Source organism: Drosophila biarmipes, chromosome X (assembly GCF_025231255.1).
Source record: "Drosophila biarmipes strain raj3 chromosome X, RU_DBia_V1.1, whole genome shotgun sequence".
Taxonomy (NCBI): domain Eukaryota; kingdom Metazoa; phylum Arthropoda; class Insecta; order Diptera; family Drosophilidae; genus Drosophila; species Drosophila biarmipes.
Window position 1 is genome coordinate 19718878 of NC_066611.1, and position 11020 is coordinate 19729897.

Consider the following 11020-nt stretch of genomic DNA (forward strand, 5'->3'; position numbering starts at 1 on the left):
TTATAACTTAGGGCTAGAGTATCAGATGGGGGTTATCGGATATACTCGTACTGTAAAATAAATTGTATAAATAATGTGTATGCTTCTGATTCCGACTCTGCTCCTGCTACTCTTTCTTGATCCGTCCTCTCTACTCCTGCTTACACTCGTACACTTAATCGCACCGATTTCCGCTGTGAATCAGCAATCGTAAATCAATCAATCCTCCACTTGTTTATCATCGTATTATATATCGCTTGAAGTTGTATTTTCGTATATTTGTATTGTTATAGATATATATAAATATAAATAAGAGAGACGTTCGAAAATCGTAATCGAATATGGCCAATAAATACAGAATGACATAATATCTGCGGGCGGTCGGTTTCGAGAATAGGAATTGGATTTGTAATGGGTTTTACTGGGACAGGGACTTCGTAATCATAGAAATGCATATCCATAATCCGTATCCAACCTCTGGAAATTCTCTTTTTTGGGATAATCTCTGACATAAGTACTAGTCGGGACTGGGGAGTGGGGATCGGGGCCTGGGGGCGGGGCAGATCAGAATGTTTAGCGAATACTTGTCTGTCAGTCGTTCCATGGCGTTTGGATTTAAATGCAGCTCGACTTCGATTTGGAATTGCTGGGCCTGGCCCCCAGCGGGGGACCTTTGCTTTGCGACCTTTATATGCCTATAACTATGCGTATGGTATGTGTATATATAATCTGTATAGTAGAACCTTGTCTAGCACAATATTGCCCGTTACCCGAGAATTGGTTGTTGGTCTGTTGTGTGGTTATTGTTGTTGCTGTTCTCGTTTTGAAAGATTTAGATTGAGTTTGCCACGCTATTCAGTCGTTTCAGCCAGAAGATCGAGTTCTTGGCCTGCTTTAGTTACGATTGGTATACAAAATATAATATATCATGTATATATATGTGTAAATGTATATTCTATTGCAGTACAAAACGTTATTGCCTATGTAGGGTATGCTACTCGAGTTACGTTCTATTGCCTTCCCGTTAACAAACGTCTGCAAATGGCAGCTCATTGCTTTCTTTCCCCTTTCTAATTTTCCAAAATGTCCACTTTCTTTTGCGTTAGTAGGGAGGCGTTCGGGGAGGAGGATTCAGAGGATGGAGATGGGCAGCTGGGCAACTGACCCACCCGTTGTTCAAGTCTTTTCGTTATACTTTTGGAATTATTAGTTATTTGCATGTCTTTTCGGTTTGATTCGGCTGTTGCAGTATGTTTGATTTACGCATTATACATTACAAAAATTGTCTCGCTTGATTGTAGTTCTCAGCATTTGTCTCTCGTTTTGGCTACAGTCTATATGTTTTAGTTTCCTGTCTTGGATTGGGGCATGAAAGGGGGGCGGGGTGTCTTTGGGGGATCGAGTGATGCGAAAGACTAGAAGAGACGCTTGGGGACATCATCGACTCGATTTGGGCTGGTTTTCTTCCTTATTTCTGGGATGGGGTTGGTAGAAAGGGGGTGAAATGATGCGAACGAGGGGGACAGACAGACACACACACTCTCTCTCACTCACTCACAGGCAAACATGAAAAAAACCGAGAGGGAAATACATAGGCGTATATGTAAAATTAGTATCATCTAAGGGTCCTTCTCCTCACTCTTCCTATATGGCCACTCAAACTGAAGGACACTGGCGAACCCAGGAAATTAATCGTAAGTGTAAACACCTAAGTGGCTAAACTAATTTTGGACTAACTACTTAAATAGCACACAAAAAAACACAAACATATATGGGTATATCAAAAATGAATACACGCACGATAAAAAAAAATAAAATAAAAAGACGCACACAAAACTAAACGTTAAACAAAACGAACAAAACTGGCTTATGATTTGTAATTTGGCAATTATTGAGCAACTGCAGTAATTGGCGGAGGAGCGAGGAACTGAGGGACGAGGGTGTGTGTACTTGAGTGTGGCTACTGGACTGGTACTGTGTTAGTTTTACTTTCGGCTTAACTACGAGTTGTCTATATGCGCTCGCCCACAAGTCTATGTTTATGTGTACTATATATGTCGAGCACATTGCTGTCTTGTCATGATGCCGCGTCATGTGTAGATTGGTAAAAAAAATTACGACCATTGGTTAAACGCTAAATTGTGAACTGATTCCATGGTTCATGTCCGCCGCAGACGCTGGCTACTCTGCTACTCCTGCCACTCGTTCTCGTCCACGCCCTCCATGTCGTCCTGCTCCAGCTTGGTGGTGAACTCCATGCGCGCGCTCACTGATTTCTGGATCTGTAAGCAGCGATTTCGGTTAGTTGGTCCAACTGTGAACCATGTGGCCAACTAGAGCTCACCTCCTGCTGCTTGTTGATCTCGAATTCGGACTTCTGACCTCCGAACTGGGTATGATCCGGCTTCTTCACGGGCTGCGCTGGCACTTGCTGTATGGAAGACACTGCGAGAGCAATGGAATTAGTCTATGACAAGCCCACAGGGAGCCGCATCACTCACATGTCTCCATGCCCTCTGGCTTGAGGCTGACCTTGGGTGCCGCCTTGTCGTTGCTGGCAAACCAGTCCTCGGCGCTTAGCGTGGCGCTCCAGGTGATGCGTGTGGGTGGGAACAGATCGTCTTGGAACAGCTCGCTCTGCAAAGACAAAATCAGTCGAAATAAAAAAAGAAAATAACCAATGGGCATCTGAGAACCCACCTTGATGCGGGGCACTGTGAAACTGAGGGGCTCAATTGTGGTATTGGTCAGCCGATAAGCCTTTGAGAACTCCACGCTGGCCACATCGCAATGGTTCTTGGTCAGGAAGCTGAGGCCCTGGTGCAGCGAGGTGCAACGATGGTGCGACAGCGGGCAGATGTACGGCTCCTCGTCTGTGATCTCGTAGCAGTAGATGGTGGAGTCGCCCTTGCCCGTGACAAACAGTGTGGAGCTATCCTCGTCGTAGAAGGGGATTAGTATCGAAGGCGATACGTCCAAACTGGCCGTGTTTAATGGCGCCGACAGCTTTTGAGCATTGTACACGCTGATCTGTCGCTCCGAAACCCTGAAAAAGAAACGAAATTCTAGTCACACATTCTTTCCACAGAACATTTTGTCCGGGTCCTACTTGTCAAAGCCAGTGCAGACGATGTAGTGTCCCTCCAGCGCCCAGGTAATCCGAGCTCCACGAGTGCCAACGGGTCCGTTGCCCTCCCGAATGGGCGTCTCCGATTTCCTCGGATTGTAGACCCTTATCTTGCCATCCTTGCACACGGTGGCGCCCAACCGACCGCAGGGACTCCAGGCGAAGTCGAAGATCTGATCCGTGTGCCCCGACAGCGAGCACTTCTCGCTCATGGTGCGCAAGTCCCACAGCTTGATGGTCATATCGTAGCTGGCGGTTAGCAGAACATCAGCAGCCAACGGGTGGAAGCGTATAAAGTAGATCTTGTCCAGGTGAGCGGTCAGCTCGCCGGCTGGTGTGTTTGTCGGCTCACTCAATCCGCCGGCTTCAATGTGCCAGATCTTGACGATGCCATCGTCGCAGGCCACGGCCAAGCGCTGAGCATCAAACGGGTCCCACTGGAAGTCCATGATGTTGCTGCCGTTCACCAGCGATGGAATCACGCCGTCCGGCAAACGTCCAGGTCGGCTCAACTCGAAAATGGCTATTTTGCCACCGGGTCCAGAAAGTGGCACTGCAACGCGCTCCTGGTTGGCGTGGAAGCCATTGCACTCGCCCGGTATCTGGCGGCTCAGGTTGCGCAAGTTCTCGATGTGCGTAGACTTGTGGCCGGGAGTGCCCTTCAGGTGCCGGAACTTGGACACCTTACCGAAGACAGTGGAGGTGCGCTTGGTGCTGGCAGCACTGAAGGCCGCCTCCGTGGCGGACTTCTTGATTCCAGCGCCATTTCCGCGGCGGTGCTCCTCCATCAGTTTGCCTTCCGGCACCGAAATGCGCTTGGTGTCGATAAGGTTGCCCTGCTGCTGCTGCTGTTGACTCGGCTTCAGTGGCTCCACTTTAGAGTGCTCGCGGCGTCTGAGGATCGGAGAGATAAATGCGATAATGGTGAGCCTGGAGGTCGATTACGATCTGGAGGTCCCACTTACAATGGCACTGGCGACTGGGGCTTTTCGTCCACCTGACTCTTGGAGCGATTCTCGTATATGCGCCGCCGTTCGGCAAAGCTGCTCCTGGAGGAGCAGCTGCGTCGCAAATCCGCATCCGTGCGATCCTCGCCCTCCGCCGAGTTCTCCGACGACTCAGAGCTCTGCTCGAATATCTAAGGGAAATCATGGAAAAGCAAGCATGGGGTTAGTTTATGCTGGGATAGTCAAATGGGGCATCCCTTGAGCAGACCTTGTCGGATGATTCATCATCGTCAGCCGAGGACTACAGTAGTTCCCGTTGCAGAAGTGGCAGTGGTTCAAGTACAGAAGAGTAGGTTGGTTTTTAGGGGTTAGTTGGAAGTGATCGGGATCGTTTCAAAGTTAGTTAGGCAGAAGAAGGCGAATTTTGTATGTTGTTGGCAGAGGCATGTAAGAGAGGGCGAGCAGAACGTTATAGTAGAACAGGAGTGGCTTGTACAGAGACCCCATTCGGTGTGCGGTCTTACCTTGCGGCGCTCCGAGGTTGTTAGCGATTTCTGGACTCCATTTCCGGCCACCGCCGGCGCAGGCTCCCTTTCGTGTTTCTCTGCAATGCAAAACAAAGTTTCCAATTACTGAAAGTCCCTTCATCTCAGCGCGTCAGTCTCCTCACTTTTGATTTCGATTTCCACAATGAGATCAGGCTTGGGCCCCTGGGCGGGTGTCATCTCCACAGCGCTGTCCTGGCCCACGTTCGAGATGTTCTCATGCGATCCCGGGGCCAGGGGCACGGCGAACACCTTGTCGAACGACACGTCACCTGTGGTGCTGGAGAAGGGCTTCGGGCCCAAGCGTGGCTGTTTAAAGACGAAAACATTGATGTTTACTATATGGCAAAGCATAAGCCTTAATGAAAACTCATAGGTAGCCCTTGCGAAATCAAAATACAAAACTGAGACAACAAACTACAAACGGTCTGGCTTATAATCTATACCGCAACTGAAAACACAGCGATATCACTATCAACTGAAAACGTAATCCAAACTTGTTTCACAAGAAAAGCAACGTCCAACCATATGCAGTTGTATTAAAACAAACGTGAATCGTTGAAATATGATTCAGATGTCGCGTTTTTGTTGATTTAGTATCTGGCAAAGCAAATGCCGTTTCAATATCAACAATATCAGCAACTATAAGTAATACTTACTAAATATACTTGTAAATCGAACAAACGACATTGTACTCAAAAGAAAAAAGATCACGTAAACTAACCAGTGCAGGGGTGTATACAAATAATAATTGGAATACATAACAAACTTCTAGTAGTTCTTTAGAAATAAATAACAGAGGAGTGGGTCTTATCAATATACAATGCCCAACAAGCTTTCAATTTCGGCCAATAGAAAACTTGCGGAAATCAAAACTAATTACAAAATAATAGCAACACGACGAAGAGCTCCAAAAATATGGTGAGCAAAATCGTAAAAAATCAAAAAACAAACAAGGAGTGGCTAGAGGAGTGTGGTGTGATGGTGACGGCACCTTGTAGGCGGACGCAGCGGTGGTGCGTGGCCTCGGGCGTGGCGTGGTGGTGCTGCTGCTCTCCCCAGCGGAATCGCTGGCCTCCGGCAGGGAATTGTTGCGCGAGGTGCGCGGCATGGGCTTCGGCGGCGAATGGCTGCCACTGGCCGAGTGGTTGTCCAGCCCGCCGGACGAGGAGACCTCCTCGCTGCTGCCCGTCGAGTGCTCCTGCTCGGTGGGTGACTCCTTGTCATCCTCCTGGGACTGGGCGTAGGCATTGGCCTTCTCCTTCTCCGAGTCCACCTTGTATTTGGCCTCGAATTTACGGATGAGCTCACTGCACTCCCCATCTGGCTGGGATTGCGAGGGCGTGCTCTTCTTTCCATTGCTTTCGCTGCTGTTGTCATTGCCGTTCTTCTCCTCGAAGTTGTTGCCCTTGTTCAGCATTACAAAGTGCTCGTTATCGTTGCGCTTGGCCGGCTGACTGGGAATTGGTTTCCCGATAGTGTTACTCTTGGCCCGCTGATTCTCCAGGTTCTTAACGAAGTCGCTTAGGTTGCCGCGATGAATCTGAATCGATGGCCAAATGGGGGTTAAGCAAAACACCCACAAAATGCTGACTTTAAGGCCCTAACTGATTTAATCCTTGACGACCTTACACTCTACCAGTCATGACCTATTAAAATATACCCTTTTCGGGCAGATAACTTACAATAATTGGCTCGTCGCCATGCTCGCGCTTGGCGGGATCCAGGCTCATCTTGGGCACCACCTGGTTGCCGCCATTCAGCCATTCGCCGGCCACCAACTCCGTCTTGTAGCCAGTAGTCTCTGGATAGAGATCGGCGTGGAAATCGCGATATGTCTGTGGGACTTTTTCAATTAACACTTGCTTTTGAAACTATGGCTCGGGGATCACGCACCTTTCGCGGCACCTGGTACATAATGGGTATGACCATGTTGGAAGTCAGCTGCAGCACTCGGTTGACCTCTGCCTCCATGACCTTGAGTGCCCGCTTGGGCACTAGACAAGCTCCCTTCGTCTGCTCGCCGGTGTGACGCAGTCCCTCAATCAAATACGGATCCTTGTCCGTAATCTCCAAATAGTTAATTGTTGTGTCACCCTTTCCGGCTAGGAAAAGCATATTGGTATCGGGATCGAACAGAGGCATTAGTATGCCCGTGGAGCAGTCCAGTTCGAGAGTCTTCTCTGGTGTGTTGAAGTTGCGCACATCACGGATAATCACCTGGCGCAGTCGAGCCGCGTCGAAGCCGGTGGTGAGGATGCGCTGCTGATTGCCCAGCCACACAACCCGCGAATCCTTGATGCTCTGGTGCGATTCTGCAGTCAGCTGAATGGGTGAACCGGCGGCTCGGGGATCAAAAATGCGCACACACTTGTCCTTGCAACTGGTGGCCAATACGGAACCGTCCTCGCGCCAACTGGCCGACTGTATCACCTCGGGATGCTCATTGTTCGCTGCGGAAAACAAAGGGGCATTTACTAGAAGTTCATTTGCAAAAGGGGAGCTGTTGACTCACAGAAGATCTCCTTTTGGGTGCTGAGATCGAAGAGAGCCACGCAGCCGGCGGCTGTGGAGTACATCAAGCCATCGGCCGTGGGATGGAAGCCCACTGTCTCGACGCGCCTCTGCTTGTGTGAGAAGATAGCCTCCGGATCGGAGAGCGACTGCTCCAGGCCTTTTTCCGGTATGTGCCAGATCTTAACCTGCGGTGAGAATGGACATTGGTTGATTAGCAGGGGAATTTTCTATCATGTCCGTCATAATCACTTTCATTCTATCAAATTTGTGACTAATCAACTGGTTCTTTATGGTACTATATGAGCTATTGCTATAAATAAAACATAGTTGTTTTCAAGTACTCATCGAGTAGTTCCACTCCTTCAAACACAACTACTTTCAATTTCCCATTGTTATTGAGATCATAGTAAAGAAACAAAGACAAAAAAGCCATTTGGTAAATACTTCGGAATTTGATTATTATTAGAATAAGGAAATTAAATCGCGAATTCTATACAAGCGGTTGGACATATAAATTCCCAAGTCAATATCATGCATGATGACTATTACACTTTATATATCTGTTTATTCGGAATTAAAAGCTTATTAATTTGTACTCTTTCCTTCATATTAAGATTAATATTATTTATGTACTTAAAAGTTCAATTACCCACAAAACACCAAATGAATAATATTGTTATTGAAATATATATGCTTTGTCGGAGTGCTTTATAGAAAGTGAACTCTTTTACTAATCAAAACTAATAATAGATATATATCTTAGATAGCAAATACATTTAATTTCTAGTTATCTGGGATTTTATAGAAAACGGAAAGGATCCCGTGAAATTAAAACAATGGAAAGTTTCAAGATATCTGTAGATTTCGAAACTATTTCTGAGTAGCATTCAAGAGTGTGGGTTATAGAAAGTGGTTGGCCTTATGGCCAGGTAGGGACCCGTTTCTTTTTCCAGGAGCTTCCAGACCTATATCCCAATACCGCAAGCAAATGATCCCATACATCGCTTACCAGACAATCCTGCGAGGCTGTGGCCAGCAGGCCGTCGTGAAACGGCGAGAACTTGAGGTCCGTCACTGTGTCCGTGTGCCCGTGGAGCAGCGGCATGGTCTTGCTCTTCCGGCCGCAGTCGTCCAGAGGCAGGACGGCGACACTGGACCCGGTGTGCTCCCAATTGAAGGCCATGAAGGCGCCGGAGGCGGCGATGTTGTTCCCGTACGTCTGGTAGCTGCCCACGCAGATCTCGCGGACGCAGGCCTCCGCCTTGGGCACAATGGGTGCGGCATTTTTGTACTTGGAAGCCTTGAATCGCCAGGCCATGGTTACTGGCTGCTTGGTTGCGATGGGGGGCTCGATCCGATGTGATGGCGATCCGATGCGGATGTGCTGGGGACTGGATGTTCTCTGGTCGAGTGTGAAGTGTCGATTGTGGATTGTGTGTGGTCAAGTGTCGCTAGGCCTGGTCCGCTCCAGTCGCTCTCTGTCGCTCTGCAATCCTATCCGCTCCGCTCCAGTCCACTCCTCTCCGCTCTCCTGGCCGTTTCGCTTCTCAGTTTCGTTTCTGGAAAATGGCAAACATAGCCTTATAAGTATGATATCACTTGGGTGCGCGGGGGACATTCCACAGTTTGTTATCGGCTTGCCGCCGCTCTCCTGACTCATCGTACAGCGAATCCGAATCCGATAAGGCACACAACAATAGGCGATAGCAACAAAAATAAATAAATTCAATACAAAAACAGAGATGCACTTGCTATTGCGACTATACGACTATTGAAAAGAGAAAGCTGGACAAGAATGGTGTCCACTAAAGCCGGATGAGCCAGACCAACACTCGCACACTCCGCCTGTGTTTGTGTGTGTATGCCAATGTTTGTTTGTACACCAGGAAAGGCGAGGAAAAACACTGGGCAAAAATGGTGCGATCCGGCATCAGGGGGTTAATTTGCCGCACCTAAGGGTTAGCGATCCATTTTTCTGTGGCACACCCTCCAAACATTTTGTATGCAAATTTTTCGATTGAAAATACATTTTGTGGGTCTGTTTTTCGCTCAATCTAGTTTTCAAAGTGTGCAAACAACGCGATCCGGCCGGCGGTAAGGGTTAATATGCCACACCTAAGGGTTAACGATCCTTTGATAAACTTCACGGAGAGTTTCACACTCACACGTACGCACAAAGCCCCCTTGGCTTGCAGTTTATGGATAAATACAGTGAACACTCCATGAAGTCGACGGAAACTAGTGATTTTTACCATTTACGGCTTAAGAATAATTTATTTGGCAATAGCCAAAGCATGAGTAATTATTTTAAAATAATTTACCTGCTACCACAACTGTTATTATTATTTATTTTTAAGAGGCCACACTGTAATTTCCCAAGTGCATTTAGTAAAAGTCGTGAGAGAGAGGGAGAGAGAGAGCATGCGCCAATTCAACTGTTTTCTGTTTGTTAGAAAGCGGCAAAACAAATGACCACTGGGGGGTAGAAGGAGGCGCGGCAGGGGGGCGGCCAAGCAGGTATTGGCCAGCCACCAGGTAATGGGGTCAAGTGATTTGAAAAAAACAGCGAGCCGAGTCGAGCAAAATCAAAGGCAATGCAAGACACAGCACAGGCGGTGTTGCACAGTGAGAGCAAGACGGGAACAGGTGCAACCTGCAGGAGAGCCGAGTGCCGCTAACGGTTTACGGGCGGCGTGGGAGAGCAGAGCGACAAGGAGCGGCACATCTCATCTGCATCTGCATCCCTCACTCTCCCTCTTCCGCTCGCGCTCTCTTCGCTTGGTTGGGGGTGGCTGAAAGCAAGCCGGCTAGCTTTTTTGTTGTTTTCACCCACTGCCCACTAAACACACACACGCATACATGCACTCCTGGTGGTTGGTTTTTGGTCACGTTGTTGTTGTTGTTGCTCCTATGCATTTATTGACATTTTCCCAAGTTTTCTTCCTGTATTTTCCGCATATAGTGCAGCCGATTATCGGGTGTTACTTTCTAGTTGCGTGCAATTAATTGGGAGGCGGGGTGGGGCTGGATTTTCTTTTCTAGTTCCTGTTTTCTCGCTTCTCTCTTTCCCCTTCCTTTTCCTTCTCCTTTTTTCAGCACACACCCTGGCGCCGGCAGAAGAAGCTCGAGCGGCGGCAATGACAATGACAACTACAAATGCAACAACGAAGGGTGGGGCGGGCAAGGAGGGGGTGGTGCAACTACAACAACAACTGCGTAAAGGAGACGCCGTTTTTTATGGGCAAACAAAGGAGCAGTTTTGCACACACACACGCACGTATACCCAAGTTGCAGCGCTGCAACTGCAACTGCACACACACACATCGGGGGAAGATGTACACACACACGCGCGCCGGCAATTAAACTCGCGCTTATTTAAATCAAACCGCTGGTGGTGGCCGCAATTAAATTACCAGTGCAATCAATAAACTACGTTGGCGGCAACCGGGACTCTGACGACCGGCTGGAGTCCACAATAATTGTTTAAAGTCGGGCTCAAATTCGCGAAGCAAATGCGTAATGCACACCCTCGTCTTGTTCTTCTGCTTCGATATCGATAGTATCGATACGAGCACAACAAAACAGTGACAGAACTGGGCACGCTGCAACGATCTGTTAACTAACATTATGGTATGTGCAATTTTGAGCCGCCTAACAGCGTTCACAAACACGCCATCTATAACAGCGCTCTTAGGTGTCCAGTATGTATGGCGTTCCTATGAGTTGGTAATAAAAATAAGGCCAAAGAGAATTTCTTACATTTCATATAGTTTACTTATTTAGAAATACAATAAATGTTTAAGCGGCCGCCCAGAATTGAACAGAGTTCTCTCGATAGTTTCCCTCAAGCTACTGCGCACTGTTAACACTGAAACGGTTCGCTTGCGGAGGGTGTCTCCGCTAAA

At 48.0% G+C, this 11020-nt stretch overlaps 1 protein-coding gene across 4 annotated transcripts; it reads right to left on the reverse strand.

Moving 5' to 3' along the window:
- Positions 1-223: 223 nt before the first annotated feature.
- Positions 224-10682, reverse strand: LOC108023525 (coronin-7). Of its 4 annotated transcripts, XM_017093079.3 has the most exons (15): positions 10529-10682; positions 8125-8674; positions 7114-7300; positions 6495-7051; positions 6284-6436; positions 5593-6141; positions 4724-4907; positions 4578-4657; positions 4322-4354; positions 4072-4244; positions 3089-4000; positions 2680-3025; positions 2481-2616; positions 2324-2424; positions 224-2261 (listed from the first exon to the last, which is right to left on the reverse strand). In XM_017093079.3, exons 2-15 carry the CDS (start codon positions 8431-8433, stop codon positions 2169-2171), a joined length of 3813 nt encoding a protein of 1270 aa, XP_016948568.1. In that variant the 5' UTR covers positions 8434-8674; positions 10529-10682; the 3' UTR covers positions 224-2168. The 4 variants fall into 4 exon arrangements, with proteins under 4 accessions (XP_016948568.1, XP_016948570.1, XP_016948569.1 ...); XM_017093081.3 differs by lacking the exon at positions 5593-6141; XM_017093080.3 differs by lacking the exon at positions 4322-4354.
- Between the last annotated feature and the right edge of the window lie 338 nt (positions 10683-11020).

Excerpts from the sequence above, each read along its gene's own strand:
- LOC108023525 (XM_017093079.3), bottom strand. The coding sequence starts at position 8,433 with ATGGCCTGGCGATTCAAGGCTTCCAAGTACAAAAATGCCGCACCCATT. Across the intron at positions 2,617-2,679 it reads TCACAGTGCCCCGCATCAAG|AGCGAGCTGTTCCAAGACGA; the intron begins GTGGGTTCTCAG and ends TTGTCTTTGCAG. Across the intron at positions 2,425-2,480 it reads GCCAGAGGGCATGGAGACAT|TGTCTTCCATACAGCAAGTG; the intron begins GTGAGTGATGCG and ends TTGCTCTCGCAG.